Below are 15825 nucleotides of genomic sequence, written 5' to 3'. Positions count from 1 at the left end.
GCGGCGTAAATCGCGGAATTATTCGAATTGTTCATACGGAACACGCCCCGGCGCATTCCTCCTTCTGAGTGACACGCTAGGAGCGAATGGGACTGTACGGACTTGCAAACAGGTGACTGGGTTAGCTAGGCACATGACTGTAAGTCCGTACGGCTCCATTCGCTGCAAAGATGTCAATGTGAGAAAATAATGCGCCGGAAAGTGTTCTGTAAACATTTGTCCAGCATTGTACCTTCCATAGAGATCAAGCAGATTGGGAAATCCGAACCTTGGTGGATGAGGCGTTGAATCCTTTGGCCTGCACTCCATGGGTTAGAAGGCTTGCAGACATCCTCAAAAAGAGAAGAGGACGTCCTCGGACCCCGATCTCGAACTTTCAAATAACGATCGTTATCGTTATATTTAAAGTTCGCGCGCTCCACAGCCGCTTTGGTAGGATGGCGCAAGATCTCACGGCGAATCACGGGCCGAATCACGGGCCGAAGGGCTGTCTGAGGTTTTTTCCTGGGTATTCCTCGGACGCTTTCAGGCATATGTCGACACAGTTCCCTTAGAAGTTGGCCCAGGACGCACATTCCCCCAGGGCGTCAGTCGTGACGTTGCCCACCTCTGCGAGGCCGACAACGGCGAGCCGTTGCACCACCACCACCACGGGCCGAAGTGGTGCATTTAAAGCGCGTTATGGGATAACGACAAGTTGAAGATCGGGGCTCCTCATTTACTGACGCTTCTCGAAGATGCGTCGTGAAGCGCTGAATGTGCGGGAAAAGGTCGGGTATCGTTATGACGTTGACGGTCGCATAGCCACCGCACATCCCACATTGTCCAAAATCGTCCTGAAGGATCATGTGCTATGTCGAGGCCCATGGCTTCTGGGCAAAGAATACGACACCCTCATAAATTCGTTGACTGCTGTAACCAAGCAGACCCCATCGGCCGGACATGGACTAGCACACCTTTTGTAAGGGTATGGTCGGTGACAGAGGGATGCGCAAGCGCATTCTGGTTTTGCGCAGTATTCTGGTTTTGCATCGGGAAAAACAGGGATAGTTGTGATGTGTCGAAATGTTTAAAGGGACCGAAAAGTGAATATAAACCTATCGAAACTTTATGTTCAGTGAAAAGCTTGAACCTTCTAAAGTTCAAATGTCAAAGAACTCCGCTGAAATCGCTGTAGTTTTTTTTAAATCGAATTTTCGATGATTGCATGTCTAGGTACCTAGTAGGAAACCGGCAGTCTCTCAACAATGGCATAACACCGCGCCATCTGTCGAGGATGCATGTAATACGCGCGCTTCCACTCGCTAATCCGGTGAAAACGAAAGTGGCTGTGAGCGTCTGCAACCACTTTCTACGTCGAAAATGTCGAGTCTCCCGAACCTGAGTGCGCTAGAACTCCGCATTCTAGAACTATCGCGTGCACAGAACTTCTGTTCGTACGATAGCATGCCGGAAAGTGTGTACGTCGCAGCAGAAGATTCATCATCCTCAGATATATCGGAGTCACCGCCGTCCTCACCAGGATCTGATCGTGCCGGGAACGCGGACTGGTTAGTGAAATTTATATGTATTAGGGAGAAGCACTTGTTTAAGGTGAAACAAGCGCTGTTTTTTCGTTGTGCAGGTGTTCTTGCGGGAAGTGCAAACCGATGGATACCGCTGACGAGTGTTTGTGCTGCCGGGAGGTAGAGAACGTCTGTAAAAAGCAGACGGTCAACTGCATTACAGACAACGAATATTTCGAGATACTCTGCCTCGACACCGAAGTTCTGCGAGTGTCTTTTACGTACATCCGAGATACTGAAGAGTATGGCAACATACGTGACATCGCCGTGAACAAGTGAGTGTTTACGCGCTACTTGAACGGCAAACTGAATGGAAAAACCTTATTTCTGCAGGAAATTCCGTTATATCGCCTATCGGCAATTCACAAGGTGGATATGGGGTGGTCTGGGAAAGCACCATAGGAAGATTCTTCCTGCCTGCGTGGTGCATGCCATTAGGGATGCTTTTCCATCAGATGTGTATAAGGGCTTTGAACCTGCACACTTGTAAAAATGTATATTGATGCCTGCAAATTTCATTTCTAGCTTGCTGCGAATTTTTTCATTGCTTTTTCCTTTCAGATAGTCCCACAATGTTGTAATTATTATGTTTGTGCATGGATGCCCTGGGAGCATATCTATTTGTACATACTCATGTCTTGTATATATGGAGAGTAAATAAAATAATTTTTATCATTGTACTTCACCTGAACTGTGTTTATAATTTTTTATACACTAGAGATTGACCAGGTTTGCAAATGCTAATTAACGGTTGAAAACACTTAACTTGATTTCACTGAAAGGAGCACTTGTAACTGATCTATTATCATATGACCAACTAACATTTGTAACGAAAGTCCTTAGTGCTGACTTAAATGGTACAGCACCTCTTCATCTCAGTTCACAGTTAACCATGCGGCGTCGGTGTGGGCAAGAGTACTCCAAAATGGCTACATAATTTATTATGCAGTAACAGGCTCACACTACCTTTGCAATGCTATTTTTTTAAGATGAAATACACTGACACTTTTCTGCACACAGTATTCGATTCGCCACCATTCGACAACAAAACTACTGTGAACAGTCTCTGTGAATGAGAATGACTGTACCCACGTATTCTTTTTTTCATATAAGTTCTCGGTGACTGTGACCGAGATACTTTTGTAAAGAAATTTTGACAGTCCTCCAAATAGAAACTGGCTTCAGTGTACGCAACAGACTTCGCGGAACAATTAATTGAAATATAATACACAGCCGAAACAACATTTTTTCACAACTCTGTATTTTTCTTTTTTAATGTCCAGCAATTTAGGAGACAGAGTAGGACTTTCTGCTCTCTGATGTTTTCATGTACTTCATAGAGCTGTAAAACCTGGAAAAAAAATAGGTAAGATACAGAATGGAAGCCCTGCTAGAAAATCCAATATAATTTTCCAGTATGAGAATTCCAGTATCATTTCATATCGTATTCTGGGACCATGTATGTCATCTTCATAACTGCATACCAGCACATTTATACCTGCTCTTGGTAGTGTTGTACCGGATCTGTATACCTGTTCAGTATGTGTACCTCTTGCGACTGCATGTATGTGGAAGTCTCACTTATGTAATGTATGTTCAGTATGTAAGCTGCAAGAAGTGCATGCAAAGCAGCCATGTCTGTGCTCCTGAATCCTGATGGTTGTGTTGCGCTCATGGGTACCATCAGGATTCTTTCTAGGTGGAGGGAGGCAGGGTAGAATGTTTGGGGTGGTGGTGCATCAACTGTGCCCACAGCTACACTGGCTCAGAAACCCTAAGTTTCTGCAAGCCAGGAGGAAGCCTCCCCCCGCCCGACGGCGCGCCCATGCTTGTGTCACATACTGTACCAGGATATGCAAACAGTTTGTGTCTCCAGGCCGTTTTTTTATTTTTTTCTGTTGATGTCGGACAGCAGGTTACGAACATAACTAGGAAGCATCTTAAATCGTTCCTCCTTTGAGTCGCTTGGAGGCGTTCTTCTTTTCAGGTACTCCCAGCAGGCATCTGAAATGAACCAAAAATAAATGTTATACAAGGGTATCCTACATACCATGGCAACTGTTATACATGGTGGTTATATAATAAAAAAAAAAATAATAAATAAAAAAGTTCTAGCAATAACATACTTTACAGAAAGTTAGGTGGACGCACATTATTTGACTAGCAGATAACTTTTTGCTGGCTTTGTGAGATATTTGCAAATTTTCTACTGTACTCTAGCTTGGGAAGCTTATGTTGACATTTTTCCTGCTCAGATCAGTCAGACATGTTTTCAATTCACCACTTATTTCCGTTCCTAGAACAGAGGGTGTAACTAAAACGGAATAGACGAAAGCAAAGAAGACTCCAATTTGTCCCTCCCACTCCCTAGGGCTCCATTTGATTGAGCCACAAATGGAGCAATGAATCAGAAGGAGATAGGAGAAGAGAAGGAGCACGTGGAGATATTCCACCTGTCAGAACGGATATAGAGGTAATTAAAGTGCGATCATAGTATTTTATAATTTGCTATTGTGGATTTCACACCTCGGTTTACCCCTAAAAGTGGTGATGGCCAGATGGCAATTTCCATCATCATGCACTTGCCCAAAATGCGTTACCGTCTCATCACGCCAGTACCAAACTGTTTTCTGCTGCAAACGTGATATTAACGTTGAATATGTCAAAAGCAAAGCGAAAAACTTGTCGTAAGCAAAAAATTAAATTGCCTTTAGAAGGCCAGCGAAAATCTTCCCTAACCTGAATACTATTTTAGTTGTACCACTTTTTTATCAATCAAAAACATGGTATTTGTAAATAAAGATCCAGATCTAAGCTTAAAGGTTTATAAAACAAATGTGAAAGAAAATTGGAATGCAAAAACTCAGTCTTCTGATATGTTCACTGTTGTGTATCTCATCACCTCAGTAACCTGACTGACAATGTTGCTGAAATATTTAATATGTACATAAAAAGAGCAGCCATAAAGACGTGCATAGTTACCATTACTGTTCCTGTCAATGACAAAATTAAAAATTAATACGCAAGTCGTGTACAGGAGCGAATTACGAGACGATTATGAAACTCACTTCCAAGGGCATCCAATTTTTTGGGGGTGAGGCGTCGCTTTCCCTCTGCGCCTTGTTTTAGAAACCGACGGCAGGCTTCTCCTGTTAGACTTCTCTCTGCCAGCTGCTCTGCGCTCCATAGAGCTCTCACCATGTCGCGGCAGAACAGAGAGTCCTTAGGGGTGTCAAGCAGGTATTCAAAATGTTCCTTGTTGACATTTATGCCATCCTCAAGAGTCACCTGTTGCATGAAATAGAACAGATATATTGTCGACCACAGGGCAGGTAGTTTACTTTGCACAGAGCTCGAACCAACGTTGTCACACCAAGATGTCAAGGCTGCACAAGCACATTAAATTCCTCTCGCTACTGTTCAGCAATTGTGTCAGCTCTGATTCATTCTCAGTGCTGCAGGAACTCACGCGAGTGATTCATTTTGATGTAGCTCTCCAGTTCGGGTGATTCTAAGAACTTTTTCAACCATTCTTGGATCTACAATTTATTGGCTCATTTGAGGTGTTGTTAGTGTTTGTCCTATTCTGAGCGTTCTAGCCTAAAAGCATTTCTTCATGAGAGAAACTGATGTTCTGAGGCTGGAACAAACATAGAAGGGACAGATACAAACAAAGCAGGAGCATTTCTTCATGTTCCATGAATGATGTCGTAAGGGAGCATGTCCTACCTCATCTCCAGTCAATACCAAGTCAGGGCGTGTGGGGGCACGTTGAATGAGGGATCTTCCCAGGAATGGTCGCGATATCCTGTTCCTAGAGTTGGAACGTCCCGAGGTCTGTTGCAGATTGGACAATTGTAGCGTTAGGTCAAACCATGCCAGACATGCCAAGAATAACTTCCAAGATTTAAAACACAGAGTGAGTGTAAAGCACAAGAACATGCTCCCCAATATTCCCCTCTGAATTACATGTCCACACACCTGTTGCAAACAGAGAATGCTGCAAGGAAAGTAACAGTCTCAAAACACACTTGCCACGGACGGCTCGGAGGATGATAGCGTTTGAATTCTGTTCGCAAAATAAATGTTGTTCTAGTCCCCACCACAGGTGAGTCCGAGTTTTTCTCTCACTTGGGTACCTAAGCAGCACCCCCGCCGTAGAATCGAATGCATACGGTATAAACAGAATGCATGAAAGCAGAGGAGCTACCAAATAAACATAGTATGCACGGCGCATTTCCTGTCTTTTATCTCGCATATTTTTCAAGAATCCCCCCTCATATGCACACTTCTTAATCTCCTATAAACAGCATATCCTTGCTACCTCACTCAAATTTCTTTCCGAGCACGGTTGTTCACTTGAAACGTCATTACCTTGTTGACAAGGCTCAAGTTCATCGTGGTTGTGCAGCCCTGAACACTGGAGGCACTTGATGCGTTAGATGGACATGCTGCCATGGATTCACATGTTGGGCTAGTGGGAGCATCACATGGGGTCAGGGAGCCGTGAACACTGGGGCTCCTGGGTTTACTATTTGCCAGAGAGTTTTTTACTGGACTGGAAGGAGCATTACCATCCAACTACAAAGGAAATATAGACACAGTCAAAAAGGACATCCACTGAAGCATCAAAGGAAATGTCAATGCTGTGTGAACTCCTCAATGCTCACAGAGACCGGGTATGGATCTGGCAAGTTTGAGTCGGTCGACACAATGGTCACGCTGACGGATCCGCTGGAGCATGCAGACTGTGGTGGTTTCTCAACCTGATGATGTCCACAGTAATATTATTACCAGCACATAGGCATGTTATGTGCAAAAACAAGAGTGGACAAAGTAAATCATGGTTTGTGTAACACACCAATCGCTTACACAAAAAGAGTGCGCAATAATTATTACATTTGACATCTTGCTGTCCTGTCTCGAAGGCAACAAAACTGATGATTCTGGAGGGGTTATATTACGTGGAGGTGTGGTGGCCTCTTCAACCTGCAATGTTACAGACACCATATGAGCAGTTTGCCCTTGGGGGAACAGCCATACATACCATACATTCATGTTGGTCATGCAGCATTTCGTGCGTAAAGACTGGTGAGCTTAGTGCATTCCTCATCGCAGCTTTGAAAAAGAAAGCAAGGCAGTGCAGGAAAGGAAGAACATCATCCCAGAGGATACAATCACAAAGGATACAAATAAATTAACACTACCATACAAGCACACCCTAAAAACAGAATAGCATGGCATAGCACGCACGGAACCAACCGTTGCAAAAGATACCATTGTGTAGCTTGATTTGCTGAAAATAGTGGACATACACCTTTTTTTGTGACATGAACATAATTAATGTCTGCCACAATAAGGGAAGACCCTACCGTTCACAAGACATCAGGTCAGGAAGTGATATGATTCACAACGACAACGGTTGTGAGCGTGCTGTGCAAGGAAGTTCATTTTTGAGAATGCAGGCAGGCACGTTACGAAACGTGAAACAGCAAGCAACATGAAAAAACCAGGCACCTGTTACCCAGCATGCCATAGATTTTCCAGGGTTTTGCAAAGCATGCCTGCCACCAGAGCAGAAATAGAGCAAGCAGAAAAATTGGGAAGATATACCATGCTTTTCGAGCAGCGCCTCTTGTAGCTTCCTACAAAGCTGCCTTTCTGCGGTGAGCTCCTTTTTGAGGCTTTGGTTTTCCTCTTCCAATTTTTGCTTCATCTCCCTTTCAAGCAGAAACCTCTTTCTTGGCACTGTCTCACTGTCATGCACCTCCTTTCTGCTCTGTCTTCCTTGTTTCTCTGTTTGTCCCTTTCCTGCTTCCATTTTCTTGTCTGCGTCATTTTTGGGACCGCCTGACCTCACCTGGATTACAATAGTAAGAATGAAGTGCATTCAATGTGACACATGCAGTGTACATAAAGTGCTTGTTTCCCCCATTTCAAAACAAAATTACCAAAAGTGAGACCACCGTACACAGTCGACCCATTGGTAGCCCCCAAACATCCTGTTTGATATGCGAGTTGCTCAATTCCCGCCACTAGTCTGGTTTTGTTAGAAACTGAAACGTATGACATACGGCTGACGCAGCCTCATCATCTGTGGCAGCAACTGCAGGTTCAACTGTTTCAGGTAGAAACATATGCTTGCTTGCCATGCTGCCATGGACCTCCTTCCTGCTAAATGTGCGTGTTTCTGGTTGCTTCTTTCGTGCTTCCATTTTCTTGCCTTGACCGTTTTCACGACCTTTTGGCTTCACCTGAATTAGTAAAAAAAGAAGTGCACTTAATGAGCAAATTAGAATGTTGCGAGCGAGCTGGTGTACTGTAGAAAGAGGCAAGATTTCCTTGAGTTTGAGGAACACACAATACGAAGAGAGAAGTGTCCTCAAACTCAACGAGATGTTACTTCTTTCTATGGTGCACTTAGTTTGACAAAGCAATGTACACAACGTATCCTCACACGCATTGAGTAAGAAGCCCCTGCTTCCTTCACTTCAACACAAAATTAACAAAAGCGAGGCAAACACACACAGTTTATACCAACCGGTAGCCCCAAAACTATCTCATTTGCACATTAATATGACTGCTAGGTTACCGCCTCGACCCTCACCATTAATCTTGTCTTGTAGCCAATTTCAAAGAGAAACATAAAAACATAACGTACAACTGACGCAGCACCGTCACTCGTGTCCGTATCTGTGGGCTCAAATATTTCAGGTATAGCCATACGCCTGCTGACCATGTTCGTTATGAGGGCCTCTTTGGACTCTGTAACAAAGAAAGAGTGACCAAACATCAAGCACGTCATAAATAAGCAAGCAGCTTCAAGGAGGCAGCCACAGGGAGTGTAATAAACTACTGAGTGAAGTTACAACGTTCCTGAAAGTGACTAACGTGTTGAGCTATAAATGCCTTTATGCTCTAACTATCATTTAAACAGCTGTTCCAATTTCGGGATTGAACAATTACAGATGAGGTAATTGCTTAAGACTAGTCCAGGTGTTATCAGCTTGGGCAAAGTGCATGAGAGCTCAGAAAGAAGGCCAGTACTCTTCTAGAGCACTTAACTTAGCTGCATATGTTTGGTATATAGACTGTGTAGGAGTTCTAACTGTGGACGGGACCACCAACAAAAAATTAACAAATGAAAGATAGTCAGAGACAGCCCCTGTTCTTGTCCGTTTCTCCTGGCCCATCGCTAACGCAAAGCCAGCATTATTACCGCGATAATCAAGCAAAAAATCTCTTCGAATCCGTGATATCAAGGAGAAAAACAAAACGCGCATACTCTAAAATCACCGGCTACAAATGGTTTATAGTTTCGGAATGTGCCCGCCTTGGGAGATGCAAAATTTGACTCCCTTTGTGTTGCCTTAACCTATCCAAATTGAAAGTAACCCATAAACGAACATCCAACCGCGACTTGAGATCAACAAAGCAGGATTTTATAACTCTCATAGGGATTGCCGAACACTGCAACATGACCGGTATGTCGTATCGACTGCAGTTTTGATACGATGTATGAAAGCCGCCAGAACGATGCCTAACTCAAGAGCGAACTGAAGGATATCACCAAGAACTTCAAAATCGACGATAATTTGCACACCGTCGCTCACAGGAAAGCACAAGCTTGTTCTAACTGTGCCCTACTCGTGAGGTGATGGAGCCAGACGAATCTAGGTTTCCCGCCCAAACGAAGCACCAAACGAAACTACACTTTCACCGAAAATATCACTCGTCAAAAACTGTTTCGCATCACCGTAGTTTTTGTGTGTCAATGAGCGTACTTACCTCCAAGTAGCAAGACTTTTGCGTCGTAGAAGCCCTTAACAGCTCCAGACTGGGACTGCCAAAAAGCCTTCTTGATGTTTCGGTCAAAGACGTCACAACTTTGCGGGTTGAAGCTTTTGATCAGGGAAACAGGCATTATTCCCTTTACGTCGTCTTCGACGTACCGGACGTAAGCGTACATTGTTCCTTGTAAATGGTGTACGAAAAACAAAATAGCACAAACTACGGGACACAACACATGTGCACATTCAGACAAAGACGAACCTGCCATCCATCCATTACGGGCAATGAAAAAAAAAACACAATGCTATCAACGTTGCCAGAGAGTGATGCAGAATACTGCTAACGGAGGATGGTTTTTCCTGTCTCAGCTTTCTTTAATATTGTGTAATTGCTACCCCCCAAAAAAGTATAAAACGACTTATTATTCAAAAATAAAAAAAACGAAGTAATAATTCTAACTCCGTTGACCAATTATTTCGAAGAAAAAATTCACAAGGTAGCCGAGAGCCAACAGGCGCCAATCTCCAAGTCGTGCGAAGTCGGAACAATTTTGTCGAACTGTTGATGCTGTGATATGAGTAGTTCTCAGTTTCTCGTATTTAGCGACGTATTTTTTTCGTTCTCTTCAGTCGTATAGCGATATTACGTACCAAAAGGTATGCCTCCAAAGCGGAGGTTAAAGCAGTACCTCTACAAGGGGGCAGATTTTAAGGTTCCGAGGCAAACCAAGTGCAACCGTCGAAAGAGCAAGAACAAAGGCGATTGTAGCGGCTCTAGTGAACATGGAGGGCTGGAAGAGCCTTGCGAAGCTGCGAGAGGATCCAACGATGAGTGCGCCAGTACTAGTTTCGTGCCAACACAGGAATCGGCGAACATCGATCCACACAGTCAGGTGGATGACGGCAACACAGAAATCTCCCCCTCGTGTGATGAACCGGGTTCAGCCATCACGACCGGTACAGACTACCTGTGCTCCGACGTTTCCGGTGACATCACACATCGTAGTGAGCTTGTAGGTGACACATCACAACAGGTGAACCCAGCAAGTACATGCACATTTGTCGCTTCTGACATTGGCAGTCTCGACGAAGGAGACCCAAGGAGTCCGGCACAAGCTTCAGAACAAGAGACTGAAATATCAGGTGATGACACTGATGTCAACTCCGGCGCCGAAGACGAAGACGTTTGGTCGATGTCAAGCGACAGTGATGACAATGATGATATGGCCCCACCAAACAGCGCTCACGCTGGATCTGCGCAGTTCTTTGAAGCGACCGATGATAATCTGCATGAGGACCTCAATTCAGAACTTTCCAACTCTACTCTTCCAGGTTCGCAGACGACTGTGGCGGCTGCTATCGTAATGGTAATGGCATTTGTTGTTGGCCATGGTCTGTCCTGGATTGCTTTGCAAGACCTGTTGACCATGATTAACAGTATGTTTGGTTCTACGGTCTTGCCACCAACATTGTATCTCTTCAGGAAATTGTGGGCCAAAAAGAAACAGTGTCTTGTCACCTATCATTACTATTGTTCACGTTGTGAGACAGTCCTCAATGAAGAGCTCCACTGTAATGCCTGTATGGTGACATATACTATGAGACAACTCAGAGCGGCTGGTTGCTTTTTTGTTATCACGAAAATAGCGAAACAGATCAAGCATCACATTGAAGTGTCGAAGAGTGACTTACTCGGCAACTTACAAAAACTAGCAGCTCAAACTGAATCAAATGATGACATCTCGGACATCACAAGTGCAGCTGCCCACCGCAAACTGCGACAATATGGAACTTTGAATGAAAGTGACCTCACAATCACATTCAATACCGATGGCAGCCCTCTTTATGAATCGTCGAAAACATCTATCTGGCCAATCCAGTTCACTATTAACGAGCTCCCTCCACAGTCACGTTTCAAGAGTCCAATTCTTGCTGGGTTGTGGTTTGGCAAGTCTCATCCGAAAATGAGTATGTTTCTCAGCAAGTTTGTAGATGAGGTCAACTCGATGCAACCAGTTCAGTGGGTGTGTGGTGGTATCACGTACACGTCGAAAGTGTATGCACTCTGCTGCTGTGTGGATGCCCCAGCCCGTGCAGCTGTTCAGAACTACGTTCTTTTCAACGGGTATTTTGGTTGCCCATGGTGTCTCACAAAGGGGACTTATAGCCAAGGTAGGTGCTCTGTATATTACCGTAGACTGCACTGCGGCATGGTACCATTACATTTCCAAAATTGGCAATTACCAAAAGTAAATTTGGCAGAATTTCGATGAGAACTGTACGAACTCCATGGGAAATGGATCCACTGTACCTGCTGTGAAGTTTGCTACCTATTTCCTTTGATACAAGTGCATACACACATATTGTGTTCCTCTCTGTTGTGCTGTTAGTATAAATTTCGCTACAGTTTTTATCTATTTTACCCCTATGACAACACCGTCTAGGTCTTAGTAGAATATTTAAATAAACAAATAAATTCAATGTTTGCAGCTTAATATATGAATAATGGCTATATAAAATTACATAGAATTAAATACATATATAGATATATGTAACAATAAGTTCAATCAAATATAAATATATTTACGTAAAAAATTGTCGCTCAATATGTCATGTACATTTTTACAATAATCATTTTCCTCGCAGGAAGTATGAGGTACTTGTATGAGGATCAGGGACGAGAAAGGACACCAGGTGGTGTCATTAGGGATGCGAACCTTGCTGTTGAACTCAACACAGTCATTAACGGCATCAAGGGACCTTCACCTCTTCTTGGTTTGCATGGGTTTGACCCAGTGTGGGGATTCACAGTAGACTATATGCACTGTGTTCTCCAAGGAGTTGCCAGACAGTTCGCGGAACTCTGGTTTGGTTCTTGTCACTCAGAGGAACGATTTTATATCGGTGAGTATTGCAGTGGGTACTTCGATAGAATAGTGCAATCAATAACCTTATGGCGTTTGGAGAAGCACACTGGTTTTCTGGGCAGTTCTTCAAATTTCGAAGTCTAAATCATTCTGAGGGAGCTCTTGCGTACGGTACAATTTGGTTTTTCTCCCCAGTACATCAGACACTGTCAACTCATCCCGTTAATTCGATAACACCTTTAAAGGCAGACTTTAAGTTGTGGAATAAGCATCCCATGGCTTCAGTACACCTGTTGCACGGAAGAGGGCCTTCACCATCTACCTTCAACAAAAAACACATTGTCAATAATTGAGTTTGAGTTTGATTATAGAAAAAAAAACGGAATGTCAATAATTAGTTATTCTTTTTTCATCTAATTAACTTGTTTCAGTCACATGGCTCTTGTGCCGAGAAATACAAGGAAGGCGCCTTTAGCTTCAGTGTCACCAATGTACTGCAATATTCTGCTGTGGAATGTTTTAGAAACGCGGAGTTGATCTTGGATGAAAGCTTCCTTCTCTTCGCAGGCAGTCCTGTTGTTGTGAACAAGGTTAACCAGCGGCTTCTTCTTATAAGGCCACCTCACTGCTTCACACGCCTCCCGAGGATCATCACAGAGCGAAACTTTTGGAAAGCGAGTGAATGGCGCCTCTGGGTGCTATTTTATGCCTTGCCCTGCACCCTTGGTCTCCTACCAGAGAGGTATTGGAGGCATTTTTCCAAGCTCTCTGAGGCACTTCATCTCCTCCTCTCGGAAAGGATAACACCTCGAATGATGTGCAGAGCTGGTAAGGCTATTGTTAATTTAAGGATAGATTCATGGCCAGGTCGTGATTCTGCCAAACATGCTACTTGTATGGTAACCCGCTTCTTTGTCCCACTTTTCAGAGCAACTTCTCATGCAGTTTGTATCAAGCGCAGCTTCCCTGTATGGAGACAACTGCATGAAATTTAATATGCATCAACTCCTTCACCTCACTAAAGCAGCTCGGCAAATGGGACCTTTGTGGGCGCATTCTGCCTTTGTCTTCGAAGGTGGAAATGGTTCACTCGTGAAACTCGTGAAGGCATCAAAGGGAGTGCCTCAACAAATAGTAGAAAGAGTCGTCCTCTCCCAGGAGCTACACCACTTTCTCGCAGTATATACACTACCTACTCGTATTACAGCATTTTGTAAGAGCATGCTGGGGGAGAAGAGGCTGCAGAGTGTGGCTTATGTTGGAAGTATCTGTTTGTTGGGCAAGGCAAAAGCAACGACACTAACAATGGCAGAAAAACATGCAGTAACAAGTATGTATGGCGCTTGCCAAGATGTTGTAAATGAGTACACTAGGGCTGTTTATAAGGACCAGGTCTACCACAGTGAGGCATATTCACGTGCTGTGAAGAGCAACTCTGCTGTTGTCAGGACAGCCACGGCACAGTACTACGTTATTCGTCGAATAATTGTGGTGAGAGTGAACAGTGACCGCAAGTGCTTGCTGTTGTGCAAGGAAGTGTTGACGATGGATGGCAATTTCCCACCTCACATCAACGAGTGCTTTGTGGACCCTGTATCGTTGCCCTGTGTTGTGGACGTGCTGGATGTCAACAGTCCTAGTCTTTTTATTAATTTTGCCCCAGAAGAAAGGACGTTCATTTGTGACCTTCCAAATGTCATTGAAAGGGACTAGTGACTTCATTTGGTGTGACTGTAATGCCATTTCATGTCGGTTAGTTGTATACTTACACCGTTTTTTCTACGTTTACTTCCTTCAAAGAGTACAATTTTTTTATGTAACTATAGCACGAATAATTTAACTCTGTGGTATCAGTATTTTCTGTAGTTCTGCATTCCTGAAAACCTTTTATAGTTAGTGACAAGTTAGGTCCTACAGTTCGAGGCTGCCCACACTGCATCACTCCACGTACAAACAAAGTTACCACGAAACAAATTTTCACAGAATGAAGCAGTAAACCGAATTAAAAGAGCTAAAATCAGACACGAACAACACACACGGAAGGCGCACTAACAACAATTTATTTGACATGAGACGGACGTACTAAAAACGAGCTCAAACTCCCTCTCCTTTTCCGTTAAACCAAGGAACGGACAGCTGACACATCTCCATTGGTCCATTGGTTTAACGGAAAAGGAGATGGAGCTTCTGAGCTCGTTTTTAATACGTTCGTCTCATGTCAAATAAATTGTTGTTAGTTCGCCTTCCGTATGTGTTGTCCTCGTCTGATTTTAGTGCTTTTAATTCGGTATGCAGTACCAACAGGCCCAATTCCACGTTTTGAGAAGCAGTAAAACCTGTTTGGGCAAAATATTTCCAGGGTGTCTACTAAACGGTTGCGTTCAAATTCCCTAATTTTTCCAGAATTTCACCGTTTATTTCAAGCGAATTCCTTGTCGAAAACAAAAGGGAACTTTGTACCTGCTGTTATGTTTTGGTACAGATCCTTCATAAAACAGATCATTTATTGAGTAATTAGTAAGAATGCCCTATTTTTCTGCCTCTGAGCTTGTTGTGTTAGCAAACTGCTACTCACAGCAACATTGCTGCGGCGTGACTGCTTAACCACTTAAGAGTGCTGGCAATTCACTGTGCATCGTGACGGCGCTTGTCTGCGATTTTCTCTGACTTCATATGCCTCTTGGGCAAATTCCCTGGCAATCCGCTGACTGTTCCATTCACATCAAAATTTCCTGACAATTCCCTGTTTTCCAGGTTAGTTGACACCGTGGTTTCCTAGTTGATACAATTTAAGTTGTTATTCAGCTCACAGCGCCGCTAATATTGGAACTGTGTTTTGCACCATTGTAGCACAGCAGTGCAGAGACAGAGCCAACTGCAGGACGCAATGAGAATCAGTGGACTGTCCCAAACTGTAGGGGTTAAGTTGTCACTAACTATAGAAAATGTAGATGAAACCACGCCATTTATCATCCACAATGCAAGCTAGTACACGGTCCCTCACCCATCCACACCCTGCGAGCTGATCTGGATTTCTGACAGACTCGATTTTTGGTATCGGTTGAGTTACAAGAATATTTTGACATATGCAGGTCACTTTACGATACGGTTACATCACGCTGAACATCACTGTGTGTTTGGCTTGAACGAGAGTTCCTACTGATCAACTGTCGGACTTTAATGGATTTCACTGTATTGATGTTCGTACAAAAACTCCCTTGTTCTGAGCATATGTATCATACTTATCACATTGTATACCATCTTCCACAAGCGTGCATAAAACTACTGGTTCTGCAACTTCAGTTGTAATCAATTAGTAATATCCACAGACCGACCGCTGTGGGGTCGCTCATGATCTCAGTTGTCTTGCAACGATTAATTATAATATAATAATAAGTATTATAAATAGATAAAATCAGGCATCCTCGCTGCAGCAGAACACAAATGAAAATGCAGGAAACCCAGTCACGCGCGGCTGAGCCTGTTTGCAAAATGTAACATCGGAACATAAACCATACACTAGTTTCAAGGTACTGCGTATATATATCCCGTGTAAGGATATTCATGGAAAAAGTGAGCGTTCATTATCTTCATTATCTTGGC

At 43.6% G+C, this 15825-nt stretch overlaps 4 protein-coding genes across 7 annotated transcripts in view; 3 read left to right on the top strand and 1 right to left on the bottom strand.

The window, feature by feature from the left end:
• The window catches only part of LOC135371742 (uncharacterized), an 83804-nt gene that overhangs the window by 35922 nt on the left and 32057 nt on the right, over positions 1 to 15825 (top strand). The gene's annotated exons all lie outside the window — the stretch shown is intronic.
• LOC135371734 (P2X purinoceptor 7-like) lies at positions 1168 to 2069 on the top strand. The gene is made up of 3 exons (XM_064605703.1): positions 1168 to 1550; positions 1625 to 1840; positions 1899 to 2069. Exons 1-3 carry the CDS (start codon positions 1363 to 1365, stop codon positions 2053 to 2055), a joined length of 561 nt encoding a protein of 186 aa, XP_064461773.1. The 5' UTR covers positions 1168 to 1362; the 3' UTR covers positions 2056 to 2069.
• LOC135378699 (uncharacterized) lies at positions 3444 to 11532 on the bottom strand. The gene is made up of 11 exons (XM_064611791.1): positions 9354 to 11532; positions 8227 to 8330; positions 7640 to 7819; positions 7179 to 7425; positions 6613 to 6683; positions 6465 to 6554; positions 6236 to 6331; positions 5940 to 6146; positions 5295 to 5402; positions 4634 to 4853; positions 3444 to 3569 (listed from the first exon to the last, which is right to left on the bottom strand). Exons 1-11 carry the CDS (start codon positions 9622 to 9624, stop codon positions 3451 to 3453), a joined length of 1713 nt encoding a protein of 570 aa, XP_064467861.1. The 5' UTR covers positions 9625 to 11532; the 3' UTR covers positions 3444 to 3450.
• LOC135378698 (uncharacterized) lies at positions 9143 to 14252 on the top strand. The gene is made up of 4 exons (XM_064611790.1): positions 9143 to 11527; positions 12002 to 12259; positions 12790 to 13050; positions 13151 to 14252. Exons 1-4 carry the CDS (start codon positions 10015 to 10017, stop codon positions 13933 to 13935), a joined length of 2817 nt encoding a protein of 938 aa, XP_064467860.1. The 5' UTR covers positions 9143 to 10014; the 3' UTR covers positions 13936 to 14252.

Source organism: Ornithodoros turicata, chromosome 1, assembly GCF_037126465.1.
Source record: "Ornithodoros turicata isolate Travis chromosome 1, ASM3712646v1, whole genome shotgun sequence".
Lineage (NCBI taxonomy): Eukaryota > Metazoa > Arthropoda > Arachnida > Ixodida > Argasidae > Ornithodoros > Ornithodoros turicata.
This window is presented reverse-complemented; position numbering and strand designations above follow the sequence as displayed.

Coding starts and splice junctions, on each gene's coding strand:
- LOC135371734 (XM_064605703.1), top strand. CDS start 1,363: ATGTCGAGTCTCCCGAACCTGAGTGCGCTAGAACTCCGCATTCTAGAA. Junction 1,551..1,624: donor CGTGCCGGGAACGCGGACTG/GTTAGTGAAATT, acceptor TTCGTTGTGCAG/GTGTTCTTGCGGGAAGTGCA. Junction 1,841..1,898: donor CGTGACATCGCCGTGAACAA/GTGAGTGTTTAC, acceptor TTATTTCTGCAG/GAAATTCCGTTATATCGCCT.
- LOC135378699 (XM_064611791.1), bottom strand. CDS start 9,624: ATGGCAGGTTCGTCTTTGTCTGAATGTGCACATGTGTTGTGTCCCGTA. Junction 7,820..8,226: donor GTGACGGTGCTGCGTCAGTT/GTACGTTATGTT, acceptor TTACTAATTCAG/GTGAAGCCAAAAGGTCGTGA. Junction 5,403..5,939: donor ACTTGAGCCTTGTCAACAAG/GTAATGACGTTT, acceptor AATCTGCAACAG/ACCTCGGGACGTTCCAACTC.
- LOC135378698 (XM_064611790.1), top strand. CDS start 10,015: ATGCCTCCAAAGCGGAGGTTAAAGCAGTACCTCTACAAGGGGGCAGAT. Junction 11,528..12,001: donor AAAGGGGACTTATAGCCAAG/GTAGGTGCTCTG, acceptor TTTTCCTCGCAG/GAAGTATGAGGTACTTGTAT. Junction 13,051..13,150: donor TCGAATGATGTGCAGAGCTG/GTAAGGCTATTG, acceptor CCCACTTTTCAG/AGCAACTTCTCATGCAGTTT.